Source organism: Petromyzon marinus, chromosome 5, assembly GCF_048934315.1.
Source record: "Petromyzon marinus isolate PM22_M1 ecotype Great Lakes invasive population chromosome 5, UKy_Petmar_22M1.pri1.0, whole genome shotgun sequence".
Taxonomy (NCBI): domain Eukaryota; kingdom Metazoa; phylum Chordata; class Hyperoartia; order Petromyzontiformes; family Petromyzontidae; genus Petromyzon; species Petromyzon marinus.
In genome coordinates, this window is record NC_133671.1 from 20,715,745 (window position 1) to 20,743,607 (window position 27,863).

At 51.9% G+C, this 27,863-nt stretch overlaps 1 protein-coding gene across 2 annotated transcripts; it reads right to left on the minus strand.

Annotated features, from left to right (window-relative positions):
* Nucleotides 1-474: 474 nt before the first annotated feature.
* LOC116939216 (sodium- and chloride-dependent GABA transporter 1-like) lies at nucleotides 475-27,863 on the minus strand. 2 transcript variants are annotated; one of them, XM_032947358.2, is made up of 13 exons: nucleotides 27,046-27,863; nucleotides 12,624-12,758; nucleotides 11,235-11,481; nucleotides 10,113-10,245; nucleotides 9,513-9,647; nucleotides 8,820-8,923; nucleotides 7,991-8,115; nucleotides 6,175-6,287; nucleotides 5,611-5,751; nucleotides 4,943-5,042; nucleotides 4,165-4,265; nucleotides 3,201-3,368; nucleotides 475-836 (listed from the first exon to the last, which is right to left on the minus strand). In XM_032947358.2, the coding sequence occupies exons 1-13, from the start codon at nucleotides 27,311-27,313 to the stop codon at nucleotides 615-617; spliced, it is 1,992 nt and encodes a 663-aa protein (XP_032803249.2). In that variant the 5' UTR covers nucleotides 27,314-27,863; the 3' UTR covers nucleotides 475-614. The 2 variants fall into 2 exon arrangements, with proteins under 2 accessions (XP_032803249.2, XP_075918691.1); XM_076062576.1 differs by lacking the exon at nucleotides 27,046-27,863 and having other exon boundaries at nucleotides 11,235-11,383; nucleotides 12,624-12,760.

Here is a 27,863-nt window from a genome sequence, read left to right on the forward strand (position 1 = left end):
CCCCTCGAGGTGGGTGTGGTTACAGCATTCTCCGGATTGGATGATGCACTCTTTTCCCTCCTGTGTTTTACGGAAAAAGTTGGTTGTCCATTTTAAGATCCGGTGTGTGTGTGTGTCCGTCTGTCCAGATTCACACAGCTTCATTGACACGAGCCACAAGTTCGAAGTGCTTCGTACTTTCCCGAGCGTCTTATAATCCGGAGCATGCGGCATCACACCAGATTTGTGCCGTCGTTCATTCGGTGCGAATCAGCGAGGGTTTTGGCGACAAAAAATAAAATTGAATTCTGAGAAATTCTCTAAACAGCTCAGAGTTTGGACCCACGTTTAAAAACTGAGTGCACCTAGAGCACTGTGCATGCCTTACACCTCCACGCATCTCTCCACACTCTTATCAATTGCGCCCCCCCCACCCCATCTCATCCCCCTTCATGCAATCAGCGCGGCACCCCCCCCCCTGCACCCCCCCCCCTGCACCCCTCCCCAAACTCGCCGGACACCTCCACCGCACGCTAAAAAAATGTTACTGCCAACAACGCAGAGAGAGAAAAAAATTATAAGAGTTTCCTTGGAAACGAAACACCGGAGCTCCCAGAAAGGAGCTCCCCGACCCATCACGACTGCACGGGGCCGGGGAGGTCACGCAGGGGGAGGCTGACCCCCGAGGGGTCGGCCTTGTAAGGGGGAGGCGGCGAGTCCTGGCCCGTGGCCGACACCATCAGCAGCTTCCCCAGCTCCTCTTCCTCCTCCGTCTCCGCGACCGCGGCGCCCACCGGCGGGGCGTGGTCAGCGGGCGGCGCATGGATGGGCAGCGGGGTGATGGAGATCAAGAGGCGCTGCGCGGGAAACAGGGAGGGTACGTAGGGGGTTTGAGTCCCGGACGGCGGGAGCGGGGTGGGGGGTGCCCAGAAGGAAGTAGGGGGATTTTTGCAGTCGTAAGGTTGCACAATTGCCCCAGCAAATCAAAAGTGTCATATGTTCACTTCTCCTAGCAATCGTCACTTCTCATAGCAGCCGTCACTTCTCATAGCAATCGTTCCAATGCCCAGCTGCAGTTCTTTGGCCTTCGGGACTCCCCCGGTGGCAGCTGCCCCTCCTGTGCGGCACAAGAATGACTACAGCACCGGGCCTGCGAGTGGGCCTCAGCCTGCCAGTATAGGGGGGCCATGTTGCTATCAGCTGGGATACAATTGAAGTAATTTTGGGAGCAAGTTTTTTATTTATTTGGCAAACATTCGTTCATCGTGTACACGGAAATCCACTGCTGGATGATGACATCATGTAGCACCTGTGTATACGAGGCGAGATAGTTAAATGTACTTTTTCCGTCATGTTGGTTAAGCACGTGGGGTGGGGGAGCATAAACGTCTGAAGCGTAATACATTACGACAGATTTTTGCTGCACTGCCCTCTGCTGCCCACGACTGGAAGGCTACACAGTTCGGCACGTTTAGGAATCCTCAGCGTTTGACGCCGATGTCAGAAATTCGGAAAATCCGACGAGCTCGCACTTTCGAGAGGTTCATCGCGGAGATGTCAAGTGCGGCCGCTGGAAATCGCAAGCATTTTAGCACCTGAGAGTCTGATAAGAAACTAAACTATTTACTTTTTCATTTTACCAGATAAGGCCCACTGAGCTACACAGCTCTTTTCAGAAGCGACCTGGCCACAAACGATAGCTCAACGAAGTGGCTTATCACGTAGAATTGTACAGCACGTTTCCAAACGTGGAGGGCATAACCAGAGGACTCGGAGAAAAATCCACTCGACCATGGGGAGAGAAACACGTAAACTCCAAATATGCAGCTGGAGTCAGGGTCGGGATCGAAGCCACGACCTCCTGTGTACGAGGCGAGGTAGTTAACATCTCCTAGCCACCGTGGCGTTACATGAGTCGCGTGACTGGTGCAGCCGGCAGAGACTCCGGCGTTTAAGCCGAGACGGAGAAATACGCGGCGTGATGCAGGCAGCATGCTTTGTTGTTGGTGATTCACTCCCCTTCACCACTCCCCAACCCACCCCAACCTGCCACAACCCCCCGTGTCGTTTGCCAAGAATCTGCCGCGGTGGCGGTGGGGGGGGCGACGTGATGGAAGGCGCGGAATGAGCAACTTCCCCCGGGGGGGGGGGGGAATTTGCCTCTCGTACAGATGTCCAGAGACAGAGCGCAAAACTATTCACAAATAAACACGTGTGTGTGTGCGCAATGTCTAAGCGTGGGTTGGCTGCCGACATTACCCGCAGTCACATGAATACGCACACGCATACAAACACACACACAGAAAGATAAAGATTCCCCGTATAGCCTTAACGGACTGTTGGGAAAGTGCTGTTATAGCGAGTAGCACCTATGAAGGCTGACGCGGCACACAAAGGGGGTGGTTGGCCTCCACCACGCTGATGTTTACACACCACAACAGGTACGAGGTGACCTAAGGAAAGCCCAGGATCAGTTATAATATATTAGCCACTGTTAATGATCGAGAGCGGGAATGGAACTCGGGTCACCGGGTTTGTAGTGCAGTATGCTAACCACTACACCGATGGAACACAAACATACCCGTACACCCACACTGGCACACATACACATCCATACAATGTCACACGTACACACTGGTAAACATACACACAAAAACAAAGATCCCCCATATAGCCTTAACAGACTGTTGGGAAAAGTGCTATTAGCAAGTAGCACCTATGAAGGCCAGAACGGCACACGAGGGAGTGGGTGGTCAGTAACCACGCCCAACCGCCTTTGTCTTCCCAGTAGCGATGTTTACTACACACTGCACCAGGTACTCATTTGAATCGACCAAGGGGAAGCCCCATGACCGGTTCAAATAATCGTCACTGGTGTTGGCCGTGTGCGGGAATCGCACGCAGGTCACCGGGTTCGTAGCGCAGCAGCGGCGCTAACCACTGTACCACCAACCCCCACACATAGTACAAAGGCAAAGATCCCCCGTATAGTCTTAACAGACTGTAGGGGCAAGTGCTGTTAGCGAGCACCTAATGAAGTCTCCAGCGTACGCAGAGATCCGCCTACCAATTCCGGGCGCATCACAGCCACTTGAGTGACCGGCACCATCGTGTAACCACCCCAGGTGTGGGCGCGAGCATGGGCGAGTGGGTGGGCACGTGGGTGAGCACGTGGGTGGGCTCGTGGGTGAGCGTGGGCAAGCGTGGGTGTGGGCGCATACCTGTCTGAGCGAGCCGGGGGTGGTGTAGAGCGTGTGGGCAGCGCCCAGCGGGATCCAGATGATGGACAGAAGCGACACGCACCAGCCCAGTGCCTCGGCCCAGCCTGGATACACGTAGTGGCCGTAGCGCGCCGGCTTGTACCGCACGATGCTGAACACCAGGATGCCCTGTGAGGTGGGGGGCCAAGTTAGGTCCCAAAAACTAATAAGCTGTACTATTTTTTATTTGACCAGGTAAGCCCCATTGAGCGAAATAGCTCTTTTTCAGAAGCGACCTCGCCAAATAGTCTAAATGCATGATGTTGATTCTAAATGTGGAGGGAAATACAGGAGGACCCGGAGAAAAATTCACGCAACCACGGGGAGAGACGCGAAAACTCCAAATATACAGCAGGCATCAGGGTCGAGATCTAACCGACGGCCTCCTGCATTCCAGTCGAGGTAGTTAACATCTTGCCACTGTGTCGCCCCGTTTGAGATCTGATGCTCGTGGTGGTGACTTTGTCGAACGAGCCCGACTGAAAGTGTATAAATATGTAAATGTATAAATATATGAATATAAAATTGGCTACTATTCTGACAACGACCGTTCTGTATAGCAGTGCCATTGGGCGACACAGATCATACATTTTTATTTCTTTTAAGGCCACAGTGATGTTGATGAGCGCGTTGAGTTGTTGTTGTTGATTGTATTTGTGCACCACTTCCAGCACAGCATCACCAAATTATGTGCCTCGCTATGCAAGCCCATGGCTGCCAATCAGTCTATGGGCATCAAGGACTATAGATTTATATGCAAATCTATCGATCTCTGCGTGCGTCTATGAAAGAGACTTCTGGCCTTAGTGTGCCCTTACAGCCTTCATAGGTGCTATCTACTAACAGCACTTGCCCCAGCGGTCTAATGAAGGCTATACGGAGAGGGAATCTTTGTCTTTGTGCGTGTGTGGGGAGAGGTCCTCACAGAGACGAGCACCGGTGCGCAGAACCGCCAGCAGACGCGGAAGAAGATGCTCGGCGGTCGTCCCAACATCTCCTGCACGTTGCTGGAGAGGCGCTCCACCCCTGAATAGGGACACGTGCAATGAGCCGTGCTCACTCACTATCCATCCGATCAACCCCTGTGGCTCGCGAGCGGGAGCCGGGTGGACTGTGGTGTCGCCGAACTGCGAGGGATATGGCGGCAGCTTGGAGGATGACGATGATGTTATCGAGCGAGGATCTTTATTGTAAGGCCCGAGGGCCGCTGCCAGCCCCTGGTGGCCTTAAGTGCAGCCCCTGACATGCAGCCCCCGACAATACACAAATGTGAAAGCTACCCCATCGTGCTGTCAAAAACCCAATGCGTTCAAATGCGTGGCGGTGGCCCTTGCACACCCCCCCCTCTGAAAATGAGTGAAGAACACACTGACGTAGAGGAATAAACTATATATACACAATTTATTTTTTATTTAACCAGGGAAGGCCCACCGAGCTATACAGCTCTTTTTCAGAAGCGACCAGGCTATCACAAATGATAGCTCAACGAAGTGGCTTATCACGTGGAAATGTACAGCAGTCAAACACACTAAAACGCACGTTTCTAAACGTGGAGGGAAAAACCGGGGGACCCGGAGAAAAATCCACGCGACCATGGGGAGAGACACACACAAACTCCAAATACACAGCAGGTGTCAGGGTCAGGATCGAATCCACGACCACCCGCATACCAGGCGAGGCAGCTAACATCTCGCCGCACGTACCATAGAGCCAGCAGATGGCCACCACCTCGAAGAACGCGAGGAACATCAGCGACGTCACCGCCGTGTAGTGGTCCATCAGCTGGAACACGTAAATCCCTCCCTGCAGGATGGGGAGGGGGCACACACAGCGGGGTTGGTGGATTGCACGGAGATCTCCGTTGTGCGATCGCGACAGGTGCCCCTCCCCCACCGGAGGCAGAAGCACAGGAAGTAGGTTTGTGGCGTGATACTTGAAACCTGACCGGGCGTCAATGACTGGGTCTATGTCAGTGCGATTATTAATGCTCATGTTGGTGCTTGGCATAGTGGCTATCCGTATGAGTACGGTACTCGTGGTGTCAGTGATAAGTGTCGAGACTAGTTTAAGTGTTGGTGACGGCAATCAGTTTGAGTGTTAAACAGCGTTAAGCTTTAGTGTCTGTGTGGGGATCCTTGTCAGCGATGGTTGCTGCTGTTCACCACGTTAACGATAGCGCGAGCGTTTTATTACCGGATATTGGGCTCGTGCGGATGCAAGCGTTGGTGGTGAGTGCTGGCGTTATAGTACGAGTGTTAGTGCCAAAGTCAGTTATTGGGGATAGTGCTCGTGTCAATGTTGGAACTAGTGTTGGTATCTCCGGTCAGCGTTAGTGGTCAGCGCTGGTGGTCAGAGTGGGTGTGGGCGGCACCTGCGTGACGTTGGGCAGGCCGAGCAGGAAGGCGACGAAGCAGACGAGCAGTACGACGAGCTCCTTGCGCTTGAGATGGCGCAGCAGCGCTGGGCCGCAGCCATCCATGAGGCTCGTCACCATCACCTCCACCATGGCGAACTTATGCACACACATACACACACACACTCATAAACCATCACCTCCACCATGGAGATCATACATGCACGCACACACATACACACCAACCCATAAACCATCACCTCCACCGCGACGAACTTACAAATATGCACGCGCACACACACACACGCACTCACTCATATACCATCACCTCCACCATGCAAATCTTACACGCACATATGATGGCCTGCAAACACATTCACCACAAAGACAAAGATCCCTTGCGTAACCTTAACAGACTTTTAGGTGCAAGTGCTGTTAAGCGAGTACCTCTGAAGGCCGGCACGTCCCGGCCCGCCTTCTGTCTCCTTAGTGGCGATATTTACTGCACACCGCCGCACCACGCACTCATTTGGAGGCATTCGGTAGCACGACCACCCTCCACTGAAGCTAACCAAAACTCACCTGGGAGTCGAGGCCCAGGCAGAGCAGCATGAAGAAAAAGGAGACCGCCCAGAAGGGAGACACGGGCATCGTGACGAACGCCTCCGGGTACACGACAAACACGAGCCCCGGGCCTGAGCGACACACACACACGGTGCCGCCCCCCCCCCCCACACTTTTAGCATCTCCCCCGCTCTCCTGGAACACCTCCCCCTCGGCCCCCAACCCCCACCGAGCCCCCCCCCGCACCACAATCTCGCAGCATGGACAATTAACGCTCGCGAATAGTCGGACATCACAACCGATATAGTGAGTCGCGTTTGATTCTTTTTGGGGGTCCGACCGTTGGCGTTGAGTAACACGTCGCGTTGTACACCCTCCACCATCCAACACGGCCGATTGATAACTTTGTCACGTGACGAAGAATTGCGGCTGATGTGGAACCGCTTCCGCAGTACCACTGTTGGTGACGATGCTGGAGAGCTATCCGCACACGGTTTAACAATTGAGTACTGACCTTTCGCTGGTGGCTACAACCAGCATCATTATGCAGGGGCGTCATTGTGGCGAGATGTTAACTACCTCGCCTGGTATACAGGGGATGGTGGGTTCGATCCCGACCCTGACGCCTGCTCTATATTTGAAGTTTGCATGTTCTCCGGGTCCTCCAGTTTTTCCCTCCACATTTAGATCCACTTCTACGTGATAAGCCACTCTCATGTTGTTCCATCACGTGACAACTTGATTAACTGGCCGCGTCGGGTATGAGGAGGGGTGTGTAACGACATGACGTTTTACTTCACGCGAATGATGTGACCCGAAAAAAATCGATGACGAATCAACAAAGCTGGGCGCGTGTTGGGAGTGTGCATACGGGAGGCATTCGTGTTTCTCACTGAATATTTCCCCGGGTAGACTGGCCGACAGGAGAAGGGATAGGATCGCGGAGGGCGGCCTAGGCCTAGATTAGAAAGCCAAGACAAAATTTCATGATGCAGCAGCAGCAACCGTAATCATCGCACAATGTGGGGGAGCACATGGACGCATTAGACAACCATTCTTGGAGTTTCGTAACTCTAGTAAGTATGGCGATGACAAATAATAAACGGGCCATAACGAAAGGTATGGTGGATGTGGTGTGCTGGGTGTGGGGGAGTAAAATATTTTTTCCCGTATCGTGAACCCAGTTCAGATTTTGGCTGGAAAAATTCGGATGTGCCGCCCCATTCTCTACGGCGGGGGAGGCAGTCGATGGGTGTCAGCCGTTAAACCTCCCCACCGGCACAACGGGTTTCAGGGGGTGGGCACAGCGCCCATCCAGGTGAGTGGAGGTGGTGCGGGCACTGGGTTAGGGCCGCTTGTGCGTACACAGCTCAACTGGGAGGGCGACACCAGGCCTCGCGCATAGGCTTCAAGTCGGCACAGAGCTCATGGAGGGAAGGAGAGGTGGGGTGGCAGGTGTTGCACGGCAGCTCAATTTCCATTCGTAAATAACACCATGGCCTTAAAATGGGGGGGGAGGGTAAGTATATATAATATAGGTGACGTTTCAGGCAATGGGCCTTCTTCATAGCACACAACAAAATCAACACATGCAATTAGAAGAATTTAGAGGAGGGCAGAGCTGAGTGTAGAGAGTAGTGGTTGAGTGTAGAGGAAGGTAGAGGTGAGGGTAGAGGAGTGTAGTGGGTGAGTGTAGAGAATGGCAGAGGTTAGCGAGGATGTATGTTTAACTTCTTTCGCACCGTACGTAGCCAACTGTGCTAATCGGAGGTGCGGGAAGTAGTGATGAGTAGTGGTGAGCAGAGGTGCGTAGTGGGTGATGGCAGGGCCATACCGTCGGTGGCGATGTCGCTGACGGGAAGGCCGTGGATGTGGGCCATGTAGCCGATGGCCGAGAAAATGACGAAACCTGCGAAGATGCTGGTGGCCGAGTTGGTGAGGGAGACCACCAGGGTGTCCCTACAACAACAGACAGCCGCAACGACGACAACATGGCAGAACAATCACGCACACGCACAGACGATTCTGTGATGCTCGCCCTCGGGAGTGTTCAAATCAGCTGATGATAACCACAGCGCCTCGCGCGCCAGGCACAGCACGGGAGGCGGTGTCGACCGTCGGCGCCGTGGAGGCCCCGGGGAGGCTGGGATAGCGGCTCTGCCGGAGAGGCCATGGGAAACTCTCCGATCAACGTGGCCGTTTTGTTTCTCTAGGCGAGCCCCCTAATAATCGCGATTCGTAATCGATTCTTTCAGATCAGATAGTCACGTAGGTCAATGGTGTGAGCTGTAAACCCCTCCGCCACCTGATGCGACCGTTCAAGTTGCCGCGCAATGAGCTAAACGCGGCCAGTTTACTACAGCTTCACATACGAGCGTGTGACACTCGAGAAGTTCCCACGATTCCGATGGGTGCTTCACGAACCCGCTTGCCGTGCTGCCCCCTCTTGGCCCACCGTGATCCGGCAGTTTCGCAGATCCCCGTGTGATCCGGCGACGCACGCGGTCCGACGAGCCGACACGGCGACCCACCAATCATTACACACACAGCGCCCCCCCCCCCCACCCGCGACTTAGGGGGGCCCCGCGATTCAGTCCGACCCGCACTCGTGACTTGATTCACCTGCGGTGGAAACAGCGGCCTCTAGTGGCTGGGCCACTCACCGCAGGATGTTGTTGTTGAACTTGTTGTAGCTCGACAGCGAGATGAGAGAGCCGAAGCTCACGCCAATCGAGTTGAACACTTGAGCGGCGGCATTGACCCACACCTGGTGGGGTGGGGGTGCGGTGGGGGGGTAAGTATTAGGGGGGGCCCTGGGTTTCAGTGCTCTGGATAAGCTAGACACACCGTCCACCCCCTCACGCACCGTGCCGGGCCCTGATGGTGACTCCGATGGTGACGACGATGGCAGCTATGTTGACCGCGATGGTTTCCACGATGGTGACGATGAGGAATGCACGCAGCCCTTTTGCTCCCCCCCCAATCCCCTGCTGCCACGGTGGCAAGAGGTTAACGACCTTGCCTGGTATACAGGAGGTCGTAGGTTCGATCCCGACTCTGACGCCTGTATATTTGGAATTTGCAGTGCGCCTATCTCCATGTGTTCTCGTGGATTTTTCTCCGGGTCCTCTGGTTTTTCCCTCCACATTTAGAATCAACATAATGCGTTGCAATACATTTACACACGATAAGCCACTTCGCTGAGCTATAACTTTTGAAAAAAAGAGCTACGTAAGCTCAGTGGGCCTTACCTGGTAAAATTCAAAAAATTGTTTAGTTTATAGTTTAGTCTTCCCCTGGGTGAGCGAGGGAAGTGAAGGGGGGGGGGGGCTGGGCTGGGCTGGGCTCTCACCCACCTGCACTTCAGTGAGGCGCCCCCACACGGGGGTGAGGAAGTAGCGGATGCCGTTCATGGCGCCCGGCAGCTGCACATTGTTGATGAGCAGCGCCAACAGCACCACGTAAGGGAAGAGCGCCGTGAAGTACACCACCTGCATGCAGACAAAGATCCTCCATGTGGGTCATACACACTGTTGGGCCTGGAATGGCGGTATGGCCAGAGCCACAGTGTGCCAGCACCGCGGGGGTTTCCTGCCCTCTGCCTTGGTGTGGGGTGGCCAGGATGTGGGAAGGGGGCCTCAGTAATAAATAAAACTTTAATTATTTAATATAGAGCCACTTTACAATGCAATCGTCACACAGCGTTTCACACGTAAACATAACAACATTACACGATTAACATTTGAGATACACAAAACAGTAAACAAAAATATTACACGGTTCAAAATGTATAAATTGAGATGATAAAATGAACCTAATTGAAAAAAATAACCGAATTTAAAATAACAAATAATCGACCACAACGAAGTAATCCATTATAATCTTTCAGCTGACCGATCGGCTGTTCCGATTGGCCGAAGGCCCCCCCCCAGGGGGGTGCTGCCTGCCGCCTTCACCTTGCCCGTGGATTTTACGCCGCGGAAGATGCAGAAGTAGACGAGGACCCACGCGAGAAGCAGCAGCCCCAGCAGTTCCCAGCGCATGCTGCCCAGGTCCTCAACACCCCCGGTCATCTGCAGCACTGTGTGGCTGTGTATGGGGCGTGGGGGCAGGTGTGGGATGGCATCAAGAGATGAAAGGGGGGACCACCACCACAGCGGGAGGAGGGTGGGAGGGCGGGGGGTTAAGGAGGAGGGGATGAAGAATGGTAGCGCACCAGAGTTTGGGCAATTTTTTTACGCCGGTACTGGTCTGCCTTCCTGCTTTGATGGCACCATGGTGGCAAGATGTTAACCACATCGCCTGGTATACAGGAAGTTGTGGGTTCCAGCCCGACCTTGACACCTGTTGTATATTTGGAATTGATAAGCCACTTCGTTGAGCTATCATTTGTGGCCAGGACACTTCTGAAAAAGAACTATACAGCTCAATAGTTTATTTTTGTCTGTGGTAGGATGGCAGAGCTTGGGCAATCTTTGGCGCTAGTACTAGCTGCCTGCCCGCTCGTCTGTGGTTTATCCCCCATGCTGCGAGGCGAAAACCGTGCATATGTCATAAAATTTACAGCGATTTACAGCGACATTAATTGTATTCTCCACAACAACGCAATTACATAATTTTGCATGGAACTAGGACCCGCATCTTAAAAAAGAGACTTTGCCTGTAACATCTGGCAGCACACCAGCATATGTTCCAACAAGCCTGACTCTGCTGATGAAGCCCTCTATGTCGAATCTGGTCCAAATTTTTTGCTCTTACCTAATCAATGCTGCCCCAAAAGTATGCAATGAATTCCTCAATGGCCGTCGGGGCCAATCGGTTTTGTGAGACTTCTTTCGCACCGTACGTAGCCAACCGTGCTAATTGGACGGATATGTGAAGGATACATATCATCTCCGATCCGCACGGTTGGGTACGAACGGTGCGAAAGAAGTTAAACATACATACAATTGCAATCGGCTCAAAGATGCAATCATCGTGAATGACACCATACTAAAAAAGATCAGATTATTTTTTAATCATAATTTTTTTTTACACTTTACGCTGGCGCAAGCTAGAAGTTTCCACCGTGCGCTCACTCGAAGTAGTGCTGGCTGGCGGAGATGCCCAAGCTCTGGTTCCGCGACATCGCCACGCTGCTCGCATTTGCCAGCGCCGCGGAAATGGCGGCACTTCCATTAGCTGTCGCCGCCGCGCTCCCGGCTGGCGAGAACCATGGCAGGGGGCTCTGGAAGGAGCGGAAGAGGTAGTAGAGCGCCCACGTGACGATCACATTGTAGTAGGTGCACAGCAGGAAGGAGATCGCCACCGTGGCCACGCCCACGCCTGCGTGCGCATGCCGTCGTAAAACACATCCACCAGCGCTGTCAGCGTCGTGACCGTCCATCATCAGCAGCAGCGTTATCGGAACCAAAAGTTTGATTTCCCCGAGTAAAGCCCAAGTGCAAACCCGGCCAGCAGTTATTGTGTTTTATATTCACGATCAGCAGCAGCTGCTTTATTACAATCAGGCTCACGGCCAACAACGTTGACGATTATTTGAATCGGTCAGTGGCTTCCCCTAGGTCGAGTCAGCCTCAAGTGAGTACCTCGTGCAATGTGTAAACATTGCCACTGGGGAGACAAAGGCGGCCGGGCGTGATTCTGGCCACCCACCCCCTCGTGTGCCGTGCCGGCCTTCATAGATGCGAGCTAACAGCACTTGCCCCTACGGTCATTAAAGGCTATACGGGGGAATCGTTGTCTTTGTGTGTGTGTCCGAGTTAGCGAAACAACTGTGAAGGTCACCACGGCAGTGCAAGCACGAAAGTGGTGGTGTCGTCAGTCACGTCAGGCCTGGCTACCCCCCCCCCCCCCGCCATTGGCGATGTTTACATACCACACCAGGCACTCACTCAAACCGAGGTCGCCCGTGCATTGGTCTTTGTTATTGTACGTGTGTGTGTGTTTTGGTGGGTGCGTGTGCTTGCGTGTGAATCTACATCCATCCGTGTATATGGAGAGACATAGCGCAGCAGTTGGCGCTCCGAGCTATGGACCCGGCGCGTAGATTTCGATTCCCGCTCGGGGCCAACATCAGCGTCAAAATATTTTAAGCGGTCCTGGGTCATCCCTAGGTCGATTCACATTTAATTGAGTACCTGACACGGTGCTGTAAACATCACTGCTGGGGAGGTACGGCAGCTGGCCACACTACCCAATCGCTACGCCGTGCCGGACTTAAAATGATGAATTTATTTGTTTTAACCAGGGAAGGCCCGCTGGGCTATATAGCTCTTTTACAGAAGCGACCTCGCCACAAATGAGAGCTCAACGAAGTGGCTTATCATGTGGAAATGTATAGCAGCCAAATACTCTAAAAGCACGTTTCTAAATAGGTGCACGCCTACAGAGCACTTGCCCCACCACCCTGCGTAAGGGATATACGGGGGGAGGGGGAGACTTTGGCCTTTGCCCTCTCTTGGCACCTTTGAGCAGTGGACAGAGCCTGGCGAGTGCGTGCACGGGGCCCAGGCGCGTGTACTGCCCCACGGAGAGCTCCATGAAGAGCAGCGGGATCCCGCACAGCGCCAGCATCACCACGTACGGCACCAGGAATGCACCTTGCACACGAGGGGTACACGGTGGGGCGAGGGACACACACACACACACGTGTACATTGGTGTGAGTATATGAACCCGGGGCACGTGTGTGTCAATGTCACCACATGTTTGAGGCCAGAGTCTGGGCTGGTGTCAGTGTGGGGGTCACGGTTGGGGGTAGGGGTTAGGGAACTCTGAATCGAGGGAGGGACCTAGGATGGAATCAGCGTGCAAATTCACAAACACCGCATCCTGCTCCTCATCCACAAACTCTGACTCTGTCCTCCCACTCCCTCTCTCATTTTCCTCCTCTTCCCTCTCTGCAAGTCTCTCTCATATTCCACTCCACCTTCCTCTATCACGCTATATCTCTAAACTTTCTCTCCCTCTCTCTCCCCTTCCTTGTGTCCATCCATCCCACAATCTCACCAACTCTCAGTCTCTCTCTCCTTCACCATTATCCCACTCTGCCTTGCCACACTCTCTCTCCCCCAATCTCCCCATCCACCATCACGTCACCTCCCTCTCTGTCCCAGCCACTGCTGTTGCTGTGAAACCATGCAGGGCAACCTGGTAATTGTTCTCAAAGTCGTTGTGGGTGGGGAAGAGGTTACGCATAGAGCTGGGGCTACGAAGGCTGCGCGTATACAGAGATCTCTCCACCCAGTCTCGCCAAAAGCCGGGGGGTGGGCGGGGGCAAACGGCCCCAGGCTCTTTAAAAGATTCCAAGCACTTGGCAGGATTCTGCAAGACAGACCCAGGTGTTATGGATTTAAGGACTGAGATTTATGTTGGAAAAATACGGCGACTGCACTCTGCGTCTGCCAACTTACTGATGCGCGTACTTTAATAATAACTTTTTTTTTTACTACAGCTTGTTTACCTGGGAAATTCTCACCGAGTCTCAATCCACGCAAGAGACAGGAGTCGAACCCAGGCGCTTCTTGCCGCGCGGCACGAGGATTACCACTGTGCCACCCAGACGCAATTTCGTAAGTTTTTTTTAATCAAAAGTCTATTTTACGAGTAAAACCCTTTGAGCCCCAACTGGACATCTATGAAAAAGAGCTTTATAGCTCATCGGATTGCTGCAATATGAATAAATATTCTGATCCTGATACAAGTATGATTAAACCAAAGATCCCCCATACAGCCTCAACAGACTGTTGGAGCAAGCGCCATAAGCGAGTGGCGCCCTATGAAGGCCGGAACGGCAAACGAGAGAGGTGGGTGGTCAGCACCACGGCAGGGCCGCCTTTGTCTCCCCAGTGCTGATGTTAATACAATGCACCACGTACTCATTTAAAGCAGAGTCGACTTATGGGAGGCCCAGGACCAGTTCAAATATTCACCACTGTTATTGTTCATGAGCGGGAATTGTAAATGTGACGCCGGGTTCGTAGTGCAGCGCGTACACCACTGCACCCCACAGATGTGTTATATACATACACACACACACAAAGAAACACACATTTTGGTTCGGTAAGACGCTATTTTGGCACAGATACAACCCACTGTGCAATAAATTATTTTTTATGGAGACCTGGTAACATAAACCAGAGAAACCTGGTAACAGCAAAAAATAAAAAATAAAAAGCACGAACCAAACCTGAACATAAGACGCACGCATACACTTGTTACACATGCCGGCACGCCCACGCGCGTACACATCCACACACAAACACGCCTTCACAACCACAGAACCACGCACTGACACGCAGACAAATGACAAAGGCAATAACCATGGCAGGTCGCGAGGGAAAGTGCAGCTCCGAAGCACGTCTATTAATAGATGCAGAGGAGGAAGACACTGACAAGACACCAGAGGGAAACGGGCTCAGGGGTGCAATGCAAAGACAAAGATCCTCCGTATAGCCATGACAGACTGTTGGGACAAGTGCTGTTACTGAGTAGCACCAATCAAGGCCGTCACGGCACACGAGGGGAATCGAAACCGGGTCGCCGGTTGGAGTGCAACGCGCTAACCTCTACAGTACTGCTCCCCACCATGCAATGCTCAGACACACAATGACACGTGACCGTTCACCAAAATAGACACGCACAGAACAAAACAACAGCCGCTGATCGCCACAAAGTGGCAGTGACATCACCGCAGAGCTTGTGCCAGGCTAGGTGCAGCTTGAGGCCATCACGTGAAGTTGTCGAAGGCTTGCCGACAGTAGGTCACGGCCTTGACCAGGTCAATGAAAAGAGATTTAGGTCTGGTTGGAAGTTCCTTCCACCTCTGTTGCAGCAGAAAGACAGATAATATGGCATCTGTGCAGGACTGCCCTGACCTGAACCCACATTGGGGCTCCGCAAGCCTTTCCAAAGAGTGCCTGGCAAGGCAATGTTGAACAATTCTTGCCAGCACCTTTCCCGACGCACTGGAGGGAGATGCTGTGGTAGTTGCTACAATCAGTGCGGTCACTCTTCTTATAAAAGTGGATCACCATGGTATCCTTCCAATCCTGCTGAAACGCTCTTCTGGTCCAGACAGTTGCAATAATATGGCAGCCTGAATAAAATTGCACCTTCCCTCAGGAGTTCACTTGTGAGGTAATCTCTGCCAAACACTTTCCCTTATCTCAGTCTCTGGATCATTATTTGTACTTCCTCAACAGATGGCACATCAGCCAACCACTCACAGGGGGTGACTACTTCCTCCAAGTACAACAGCCCCAGCAGGGTCAGTCCCACCTTTACCTCATGATTTGTATCTGGGCTAAGGACTTTCCCCTCTCCAATACCTCACAAAAATTCTCAGCAAACCTGAAGAACCGTTTCCTGTGGGTTGGAGATTGGATTCCTACCCTTTCACTTCATGACAGTGACAGGTGGGGCACTGCCAGTAATTTTTGTGATGGAAATGAAAAGCGATTGGGGACCACAAGCAGCTGAGGCAGTTTCCATCTCCTCTGCAACCCGCCACCACCACTCATCCTTGCAGCGCCGCATGGTTCTCCGAACCTTCGAGCGAAGGCTGTGGTAAACCTCCTCACTCTCAAAAGTTGATTGTCGGAGATGGTGGTAGTGGGCCTGTCGCTTTCTCTCAGCTACTGGGAACACCTCCTCCAACAGCCAGGCTTTCTGAGGTCTGGACTGTGCCCAATGCAGCAACAGCTATGAACCACACCTATTTCTAATAGGCATAAGAAGGCGGGGAGGAGGGGGAACGGGGGGGTGTACAATGCCAACCCCAACTGCAAGCGATGGTGAAATTCTCACTTTCAACTTTTATCAGGTAGCCGTGACCAGCCTATTGCGGGTTTAAATGTTCTTCATCTTCAGTGGGGGCATAAGCCACCACCACCATCACCACTATTCATCGCCTCCCATTTATGGGGAGGCGAGCCCACAGTAGCCTGGGACTCACAGCTTCCCATACCTCCCCTCCACGCTCCCACACCCCCTTTCATTCTTTTGTTCAGAAGAACCAGGACTGGTTCAGATATTCGTCACCAATGTTGGCCCAGAGTGGGACTCGAACTCGGGTCGCTGGGTTCACAGTACAGCACACTTACCACTACATTACTGCTCCCCACACAAACACACAATGACAAAGATCCCCCGCATAGGCAAAATAGACTGTTGGGGCAAGTGCTGTTAGCAAGCACCTATGAAGGAGGCACAGCACTTGAGGGGGTGGGTGACCAGCACTACGCCCGGCTGCCTTTGTCTACCTAGTGGCGATGTTTGCACACCGCACCAGGTACTCATTTGAGGCTGAGTCGACCTAGGGGAAGCCCAGGAGCGGTCCAGATAATTGTCACTGGCGTTGGCTGCGAGCAGAAATCAAACTCGGGTACCCGGGTTCGTAGCACAGCGCTCAGAGCTCTAACCGCTAGACCACTGCTCCTCCAAAACATACAACACACACACATTGATAACTCCACCCACAAAGCAAACAACTCTTATCTTGTAGCTACAAAAAAGAAGGCTGTGTCCTTGGATGTCCCATAGGAGTTTGAACCTTCATTAATGATAAAAAACAAGACTTCCAAATCACAGAAGTATTCCAGTGACATCACTGCAGGGACTCACGTGACCCTAACTTCATGCTGTCTCCACATATTGTCGCAGTATTACTCCACGACGCTTGTTTACCCAGGGAAGCCTCACCGAATCTCAAGACTCTTGTTCAGGAGGGACCTGTCAAGGTGTCGCAGGAGGTGGCGATGTTGCTGTTGCCGCTGTGTGCGATCCCAATTGTAGTTATTTGCAGGTACTGTATGTTGATAAGTATTGGAATGTTTTGCCAACACGGGTAGAGAATGATCGTTTTTTTTGTTAGTTATTAAAGGAAAACTCATGTAGAACGAGGAGAGAACAAACTCCACACATAAATTCGTCCGGGTCGGGAATCGAACCCAGGCCTTTTCTCTCTGCGAGTCACTGTTGGCGCCTGCCACCTATAAAAAACACAGAGACTCCTCTACTTACGAACACCCGACTTACGAACTTTCAGAGATATGAACAAACTTGTCTCGCATGTCCAGTTGTCTGTTCGGACTCGAGAGTCATAAGTTCAACCGTCGCGCAATAGATGGCGGTGGTGTCACCTACATCTGCAGAACGTGAGAAACCAGTGGCATCTGCATCTGCAGAATGTGATACACCAGTGGCATCTACAGGAGATTATGCAACTTCTAAAGCCATTTCTCGTGTTTAGTGTACATGCCATACAACATGTTTGGAATCGGCAGGAGCAAAGTTGGACTTATGAACAAATCGACTTACGAACAGACCTCTGGAACCTAACTCGTTAGTAAGTAGAGGAGTCCCTGTATATGTTTTAGTCTATCATTATATTTTCTTTGCAGACCAACGTTATTGTTCAACACGTGACAAAGTATTTTTTTTGGCTGCCATCATCGGGTGGAGGAGGGTGTACGACACAACATGGGCATTGTAATCGGCCGGGGGGTGGTGGGGCCCCTGTGTAATCTGACCCAAAAATCAACCATTAGCCAGCAAGCATAAGTTGACTCAAACCCGAATGAAGAGCTTGTACAAGAGTCAAGTCAATGCCTCTGAATCATGTGCATCCATTCCTCTCAATATCCTTCACAATGATCGCCAGACGGGCGACAAGACCACGGCATGAGTTGTTGTCACTGCTGCTACTTGTCAAACGTCACTGCCAATTTTCATCCCTTCTCTGCAAGCGCAAAGGCAATGCTGCTGCAGGGGCACGCTACAAGCCGAAACAATATTATGATTACGTATGTTCTTATGTAACCTGGGGACTGGGACTGTATATTTCCATCCTGTGCCATTGGCTGCGTACGTTGTTCATGGTATGTATGTGTAGGGGAGAGAAACACGCAGTGCGCAGAGTTAAGCGGGTGCAACGGAGGGCAAACAGGTGTGTGTGTGTTGCAACATGATGTTTGCACAGACAAACAGCCAGTAATTAACTGAGAAGCGGGTGCAACTGAGGTCAAACAGGTGCTACGCTGTGACCGGAGGCCTAGGCGGGAGATGGGGGGTGATGATAAGAGATGAATGTGACAACTGGCGCCGGCCTGGCGGCAGCTTAAGTGAAAGCACGTGAGGTCTCGGGATGAGCAGGGGGATATAAGCGGGAGAGTGTGTGTGAGCGAAGGGAGTTGTTGCCGGGAACCAATATTGAAGACGTCTCACCGCTGCCGCTGCAGCCGTCAACAGGACCTCAACCCTCACGCCATCGCCGGGCGGGAGTTGGCTGAACCCCCCGCCCGGGAGAGACAGGTGAGCGGGTCTGAGGGAGCATAGGTGAGGGCAGTGGTGGAGATGTGAAGTTGCTGTGTGCAGAGTCGCTGAGTGCGAGGACACTGTGCGGAGTCGCTGGGTGCCAAGCTGCTGTGTGCGGAGTCGCTGGGTGCCAAGCTGCTGTGTGCGGAGTCGCTGGGTGCGAAGCTGCTAAGTGCAGGATCAGTGAGGTGCAGAATAGATAAGAGAGGGGAGAAGTTAGGTATAGGTGACCGTACAGATAGTTAGAGTGCCTATAACTGGCGCAAAAACAGGTGAATAAAGTAAGCAGGTGACTTGTTACAATGTGTCAGTGTGAGTAATTTTTGAAGACACAAAATATGTACAACTTGTTTCGCACCCTACGTGGCACGCTTATGCGTGGGGGAACGACAACAATCCAAACAAACAGTTGTTCTCAAGAAATAAGTGTTCAAATGGCCTCAGGCAACATTCCATAGAATGAAATGAATCCATTCGGAGGTACAGTAAACCGTGAACATTCGCAGGGGTTTTACAAATGACGATTTTTTATTAGTGGATTTGCCCCCAACTTATTGTGCGCGCGATTAAAAAAATTTGCAGGCTTGTATCTTAAATATTCGCGGGCCGCTGTGCATGGCTACCCAACGAGAAGTCGCGAGGGGTGGGAGCGGCGATTGAGAGCAGGCCCGCACGCGACGTCGCCCTCCCTCTGTAATTTGTAAAATCATCATTATCAGTCATGGTCAATAACACTGCTGCTGGATGGAGGACTCACCAATGGGTGGCCATCTCTCATTACAATTAATTACTTTTTATGAATGCTAACATTTATTTATTTTTTATCAGGAAAGCTTTGTAAATGTGTTAAGCCTCAAATCTGTAAATTGCATTCTGTAACTGTCAATTAATTCTCCCCAAACGTTGCAATGCTGGACCCTCCTGAGACTCCGTCAAGACTTTTTCCTGCCACCACTTTAATGTGGAGGCTGAGGGGGTGGCGGCGGGGGTTTGTGGAGGTGTGGCGCAGTTGTTTAGCGCACTGCCCGAAAGGGATGACGTGCGACAGTCGAGAATAACGATGGGAGCGGCAGCCAAAAAATGGAAGCTACCCGAGAGGACATCCACCCAAGGGAGATAGAGCAATGATGAAATCAGCTCGTGGTGTGTGGGCTGATGGGTGGATCATTACATCGCAGCATCGTGAGAGATGGTGGCAGCCTGGGGAGGCCTTCATCCAGCAGCCGACTGACCATGGCCGCTGGTAATAACGATGATGTGTAAACCTCTGTATCCTGCGCGGGGTGGGTGGCCCACCGTTAACCCGGTCAGGACTAGCAGGAACCGGACCTGCGCTGAAATCCATACACAAGATTCCTGCACAGACCTAAAACTTGGCTCAAGAATGCAGGTCCATTTTTTAAATGTATTCCCACTGTGGTTTTGTTTTTATTCCCCCAAAACCAGACCACGGCGGAGCGAGGCCGCAGAGACATCGTTATCGTCTGTACTTTTTTGGCCGCTTGTTTTTTTTGTAAACCAGTTGGCTGGTGGGTGGGGGGTTGGGGTGGTGGGCGCAAAGAACAGTTGCCCAATTCCACAATTCCTAAATCGATCATTGTATGGGATGGACCTTTTTTATTTCTTATTCTTCTCTGTATGTAGATAATGCATCCAATTACATTTGTCCACAATTTGCATTCGCACAATTCTTAAAGAGTGCGAGCCTGCCACTGAAGCGCTATGTTTCGCAGACAGGTATACGTTGTCAGATGGAGGAATGAGCGACGTTGTAATGCGTTTACGCCATTGAGTAATTTGCAATAATGTTTTTTTTTTTAAACCGTCCACTGTCGATCAGATTGGCGGCTCATGCGCACGCTACCGCTCGGCCACGTAACCGCCCGGGAACCCAATACGCTTCATACGTTCATTCGTGTAATGCCAAAGTAAACAAACTCATTTTTATTTTACCAGGTAAGGCCTACTGAACCTGTATAGTTCTTTTTCAGAAGCGACCTATCCACAAATGATAGCTCAACAAAGTGACTTATGTTGCAATTTATAGCAGCCAAATACTGACCTGTCCCTTTTGGACATCTGTGAAAAAGAGCTTTATAGTTCATCGGATTCCTCCAGTATAAATAAATATTCTGATTTGATTCTAAAACTCTAAACGCATTTTGATTCTAAATGTCGGGGGGAAAACCGGAGGATCCGGAAAAAAATCCACGCAAACCCAGGGAGAACACCCAAACTCTAAATTTACAGGCGTCAGGGTCAAGATTGAACCCACGACCTCCTGCACACCAGGCGTGGTAGTTAACATATCGCTGCCAATGCGTGGGAAACCCTTGTGCCTAACAGTTGAGAAAAACTCATGTTCGTGCTTGGGTACCATTAGCAAGGGAACAATTTGCAGTTGGTGAAATATGAAACCTCTCAGTGCGCGACCAGAGTGGGTAATTCAACAAGGTGCCAGGTACAGCGTGAGTGGGACAGCGCCTTGTCGTGAAAAAAAAGATGTCTATTAAACATGCATGGGGCTCGGTTATGCGTGTATTGTCTAGCTGTAAGTAAATATGGGGCTATTTTTTTAAGTGAACGACTATTCACGTGGTGCGTTTGCACGTTCAGTACAAACGAGCGGAGGGGGCTCGCGTGAGATCGTCGTTTCGAATCGTGGTTGCGATCATCGTCCCGCCAATGCCCATGGCAAGTCGTCGTCTTCGTCGTTAGAGGAAGTGTTACAATGTTCAAACACCAAATAGGCACCTTATTTTGCAAGGCTGCATCAAGGCTGCGTTAACTACACATGCTTGAGGTAAAACATGCAAACTAAACGTGCTTTGATAATTATAATAATACGATATGCACTGTCTTTGAAACTGATCGCCCTACACCAGAGACAGCCTCCTTGATGGCCCTGTAGACCAGAGAACAATGGCAATAGACCAACAGCACAAAAACAATGCAAACACCAAACCATTAAGAGCTCGGGTTGAGCGAGTGAGGGAGAGTAAGAAGTGAGGGAGAGGGATAGAGAGAGGGAGTGAGAGCAAGGAAGCACATTTCATAACGAATTATGAATAAGTCCTCCATGTGCAGGGCATCAAGAACACAATCCGCGGATTATGCGGAATTCCCACATGGTACTACAGATCCAGACTTGAAGAGCATAGCTCCCAGGACAGTTATGCAACGCAGAACAATGGATCCGCCACCTCCTCCCAAGGAGTAAAACTCCACATTGTGGCGGGATGCAGTTTATGCAAAAGATTGCCACTTTAAATTTTGACCATGAGTGTTAAACCGTTTTAAAAACACTGCATACAAAAAACTCATGATATAGTTGACAGTATCACCATCAACAGCAGCCACAAACTAGCCACTGCTGATTTAATTCCTCCTGATAATGTTGAAATTCATCACAATCTCACGATTCTATAATCTAATTTCACTCCTGCACGTCAACTGATCTCATCACGTATGTACGTGATGTGTGTGTACCTGCGTAGTTGTTACATAGTTAAAACAGATATACACACACAGGTACACAAATTCCCAGTTAGATACACACATATGCACCCTCCACATATACACACTCCAGCCGCCATTCGCCACACAGTGGCCGTGATGTCAAAGGCGGTTGTGGCAGGCTATGTGCAGAGGCCAAGTGAAGTGTTGAAGGCTCGCTGGCAGGAGATCACGGGACAGACCCAGGTGCCATCGGTTGACTGACTGAGATGGCTGGCTGGCTGATGCACCAGCTGTGCCCCCTACTGTGCCAATTTGCTGCGTTTTAGCCACCCGGCATGCCGCTCGTTGTTGTGAGCGTCGCTTCTCTGCCCTGCACTTTTATTGGAGGGCGACTTCCTCCAACTGCCCAGTAGCGTCCTTCACGAGCCTCCGTCCACAGAGGCCGATCTTGACACCGCTGGTATACCACTAGTTTTGGCAATGTCCGCTGAGATCCACATCCTCCTGTGCTCTGCCCCTTTTCGCCCCCTCTATCCGGCAAAACAAGAATCTGCTTAGATGGGCAGCATGAGGCAGCTGGGCATGGGGGCTTCAAAACGCAGCCACCGCAGCATCGCCGCCCACTGATAATTGGACCGCGTCCAGACCTCTCAAGAGATATACGAGCTCTCTACACACAATCCCCGTCCACTTAAGCCCACACACAATACTTTATATTCAAAGGCACGCACACGCACTTACACACAAAGTTACACACACACACATTTATATAAACACCCAAGTATACATGCCCACGCACTCTACCATGACAGCCCCTATTCGCCACGGAAGTGGCAGTGACGAAGTTACCAGGGCGCTTGTGCCAGGCACCTTGAATTTCAACACTTTCGATGGGCACACGGGCACGCAAATGCCCACGCACTCCCCATCGACCACACACACAAGGGTACAAAGACAAAAAGTCAGAGCCTTTTAGCAGGAATGATGGTGTAAGCGCTGTTAGTGAGCACATGTTACGGCCAGAACACTCCCAACCAAAGATACACAAAAAGACAAAGATCCCTCAGATAGCCTTAACAGACTTTTGGTGCAAGTGCTGTTAGCGAGCAGCAACCGATGAATGAGCCGCAGCACTCGAGGGGGTGGGATGCCAGCACCACGGCCGGTACACTGCACCAGGTACTCATTCGATTCTGAGTCGGGTACCCATTTGATTCTGACCTAAGGGAGGCCCAGGACCGGTTCAGATAATCGTCACCGAAGTTGGTGGCCGTGAGCGGGAACGGAACTCGGAGTCGCTGGGTGTGCGTAGCGCAGCGCCCTAACCGCTGCACCACCGCTCCCCACCGAGGCACACACTGGCGCCACGTAAAGTTTATGTTTGTAAGTCCACAACCTAGAGCGGTAGCTCAAGACGACGACGACGACGATAACGCATTTCCAACAAGTTGATAACAATCAGTTGGACCTCGCGTGATAATAATCTGTCCTCCAGCCTTTGGGCCTGCACTCACATCTGGGTGCAGCACTGTATAAGAAGGACGGTACAAGAATAGATTTTGGTTTCTCTCCTGGTACCATTCTCTAGCTGGTCGATGCGGGTGGGTGCAGGCAGGGAGGGAGTGCAGACGTTTGTTTAGTGTCCTGTTCTCTGCTGTCCACAGCTCTGCAGCAGCATAAGAGAAGCTGGTTTGTGCATGACCCTATATTTAAGGGCGAGTCGACTTCGCGGAGGCCCGGGTCTGATTCAGATATTATTCGGCGCAGATGTCAACCATGGCCAGGAATCGAATCCAGGTTCAAAGCGCACCAACCATTGCGCCACCGATCTACCTATGATGACACACAGGTCACATGACATGGCTTACGTAAAAAATGACTAACACAAGCAGTCACATGACATGCACAAGCAGTGACATGACTCACGCACACCGACATGCTTTACACACAGTGACACAACTGACACGGTGACGTGGCTTACACACAGTGACATAATTGACACGGTGACGTGACGGACACACAGTGAAAAGATGACACAAACACAGTGACAGGACACACGCCATCAGACCACTTGGCACAAACACCCTGGAGATGACAAACCATGCTTTCTCTTTCCCGGTCTCACCACCCTGGCCAAACCCAAACGCCTCTGTTCATTCAGCAGTGCAAATGGGTACAACAGAAGCTATTTGATGGGAAAATGTCACCTATGGTGGGGTAAAATGTGGGGCACTCCCACCATCTTCCAAGACGTTTGGCCAGCATGGAAGAGTAGGCCAAATACCCTCTAGGAGAGACCCTCCACTCGGGGGGTTCTTGTGGAGGCGCTTACACCAGCTTTAAGTGGAGAGCTTGTGCATGTTTCAAATTAAGATACAGTAGGGAACGTTGCATGTGCCGTTGTTGCGTGTGCCCGACCAAAATGCATTACTAACGACACAGCCGTTTGATTCAAGCTCGAAGGACCCCTGATGAGCGATGTGGCTCGATTTTCACAGATGTCCAACCCCAAACTAAATGCACGTAAATGCTAACAAAAACAACAGTCAAAGAGAAAACATACAACGGAAAAAGGGGCCGTCCATAAAGGACGTCACGCGATTTTGGACGATTTTTGACCCCCCCCCATCGTCACACGGCGTCACAAAGTCAGACCCCCCCCCCTCAAATATGACGTCACAAAGCTCTGCCCCCCCCAACAAAAAGCCTGCTTAAAATCGCTTTAAACTATTGTCATTGTAGTGCGTATTTAATGTTGCGCTGCACTCTGATGTTGTAGGAGAAAACACTTATTAACAAGTCTATTTAATTAAGTAGAATTTGTTGTCTATATTTATTTAAAGTTGCGCATTCTCAAACACCCCCCCACCCTCGTCACACATCGTCACAAATGTCTGACCCCCCCCCCCCCAGGTGCGTGACGTCATTTATGGACGGCCCCAAAGTAAAAAATATAGATATACTAGGCGATTTGTTTTTGTTACCTAATGCTATTATAGTGCTTAAACGATCATCCCCACACGTGCCTTTGTCGTCACCGTCCGTCCGTCCGTCCCTCCAGCCAGCCAGCAAAACTTGTTATTTCTCATGCTAAACTGCCAATGAATATGTGATGGTTTAACTGCATGTCTCGACATCACGCAGACGTCTGCAGTGGCGTCTCATCGCTCACGCAAACTTGGCCGCAGGCAAGCCAGCCAGCCTGGCAGGAATCCAGCCAGCCTGGCAGGAATCCAGCAGGCACACTTTTTGTTAAATATAGCACGAATACACGGCCGCACAAAGCACGCATGTAAACACAATCGCAGCTGCAAGTAACAGTTACACACGTGGCAGTAGTTGATATCGGCCTTGAGTTTAAGGGCACGTGGGGCACGTGGGGCACGTGGGACACGCGTCCGCACCGCGAGGTACCACGTCACGTGGGGGGGGGGGCGGGCTGTCGAGCAATCATCAGGCGCGTGCAGCGGGCATTGCGACGACCTGGATTTTGCACAGAATTAACATTCCTCATCGCCGTCGTTCGTCTTCCGCCAGCCGGTCACACGAGCGGCGGGGGTTTTTTTGATTGGCCATCGAACAAAGACGGTCACCGGCATCGCACGCTTTCAGATGCGCTTCTGCGTCCGTCTGGAACGCTCTTCCTTCCGATATGAGGAAGCCACTGGAGCCACGCACTTTTAAATGATCTAGATCGACAAACTCATTTATTTAGAGCTGCTTGTTGTCTTTAGTTTGTTGTCCTTCCCCCACGCCCCCGCACCTACGATTAGCGCTGTTGGCTACGTACGGCGTGAAAGAAGTTCAACGTACATCAACGTACAACCTCCCCTCCCTCTACACCCGTGGCCAACGCGAGAGACCGTGTCCATCTCACCTCGTCGACAACGAGTGGAATCGACGAGTGGACTCAGGTGTCACGGTAACGAGATGTTAAATACCTCGCCCGGTGTACAGGAGCGCATGGGTTTGACCCCAGCCCCTGACGCCTGCTGTATATTCGGAGTTCGCATGTTCTCCCCGTGATCGCGTGGATTTTTCTCCACATTCAGAAGCAACGTACGCTTAGTGTTAAGTGTGTTGCTATAAATATTTCCACGTGATAACCCACTTTGATGGGCTATCATTTGTGTGCTGTTGGCTTCTGAAAAAGAGCTGTACAGCAGCTCAGAGGGCCTTGCCTGGTAAAATACAAAATACTCTCAGGGCCCTTACCTCCACGCTGTTGCTGCTGCTGCTTCTGAAGCTGTCGCTTTACTCGGCAAGAGGAGCGAACGATAATTACACAAGAACCTAGATCGGAAAATTTCCCTGCTCAAAATGCGCATTGCTCGACTCCCATTTACAGCCCTGAGCATGTGGGGGTAATTCTACATTCCTATGGCGGGGGCGAGCATCGACATAAAGAGAACTACCGCTTACCTTTTTGTTTCTTTTCACAAAGTAACGTGCTTTTTTTTATCGACCCGCGGTGTTGATGATGGGCTGAGTCAACCTCCAACTATGATCCGAACTCGTAAACCTACCGAGCCAACCGGGCTGCCTACAATGTAACCCAGCACCGTGGAGGCAGCGAGGGTTGATGGACCACGCACGGATGTTGTGAAACGAGGTTCCCCATGATACCCCAGGGCTCGCCAGGACAACACGGGTACAGCAAAGCGTGGACTGATCGCCACCTGTTTCCATCTGCACGGGGGGGGTAGAGCGTTGCCCCCTCGCGCAAGGGTCGTGGGTTTCCTCCTCCCCACGTGGAATATCAAACACAACTCATCATCGTCGTCACAAATTGGGGGCCCATGAAAACGTCTTGAACCAAAACACTCAACATAGCATCGGCAGCAGCAGCAAGCCTCCTCCTCCTGAACAAGTCCACACGTCTTTAAAGTGCGCCTCTGTTGCATAAAAATGTGCAATAAATCATCTACGCGAGGAACGAAAATCGCCGGGCGAATGCGGCCTTGCGTGCTGTTACAGACCCCTATAACCACCGCTGGTGTACGGGAGTAGGAGACAGAGAGACAGGGGGAGGGATGGATAGAAGCGTCGGGGGTGGGTAGGAGGTAGCAGCCAAGGGGGTAGCCAGAGAGGGGGTTCACGGGATGCCACTCACCTCCTCCACTCCGGTAGCACAGGTACGGGAATCGCCACACGTTCCCGAGACCCACGGCGTAGCCCACACACGCCAGAGTGAACTCGATTTTGCGGCTCCACGTCTCCCGCGTAGGGGACCCCGGCATCGACGTCGGCCTCGCGGCGGCGGGAGCGACGGGCAGAGGGGACCCCGGGACCCCGTTGGTCACCGGGACCACGGTCCCCAGCTCCACGTTGGTCACGAGCCCCTCACCAGACCTGCGCTTGCCCTGTGCGCCCATCCCCATGCGAGTTGTGCCTCGTCCGTGTGTGTGTGTCTCTCCGTTGTTGCCAAAGCGCACCTAGCCTGGTACAGGCGCCGTGATGACGCTACGGCCACTCAAGTGGCGGGTGGCGACTGTTGCGTGACCGTCTCTTTCAGCCACTCTATTAGTGTCCGTGTCTATCTACAACACCACCCGTGCTGTAGACGTCTGTCTGTCTCGATAGCCCCGTGTCGTCTCTATCCACAACTCGTTCCGCCGCGCTGTTTGTTTCCTCTCCTCTCTCTGGCCTGGCCTCGCTCCGTGTGGTGCATCTATATATGTACGGCGTGTGTGTGGGTGTGTGGTGTTGCCGCACACTCCCTCCCCACAGGCTGCTTGGCCGCGTGAATGAATGGAGCCGCGCGCGTTACTCAACGAGATAGAAAATACTCGAGGGTGAGAGAGAGCTCGGGGGGTGGCGGGGGGAGAGCGGCAGAGAGAGAGAGGCAGAGGGAAGAGCGGAAGGGGGTTTGTGTGGAGTGAGAGAGTGGCGGGGGAGGTCGAGTGGCGGAGTGAGTGATGGGGAGGGAGA

Bases quoted from the DNA above. Each gene is read 5' to 3' on its own strand.
- LOC116939216 (XM_032947358.2), bottom strand. From the start codon at position 27,313: ATGGGGATGGGCGCACAGGGCAAGCGCAGGTCTGGTGAGGGGCTCGTG. The intron at 10,246-11,234 runs GTGAGCGCACGG...CCCCATACACAG, and splicing joins GCCAGCCAGCACTACTTCGA to CCACACAGTGCTGCAGATGA. The intron at 5,752-6,174 runs GTGAGTTTTGGT...TGTGTGCATAAG, and splicing joins GCCTGGGCCTCGACTCCCAG to TTCGCCATGGTGGAGGTGAT.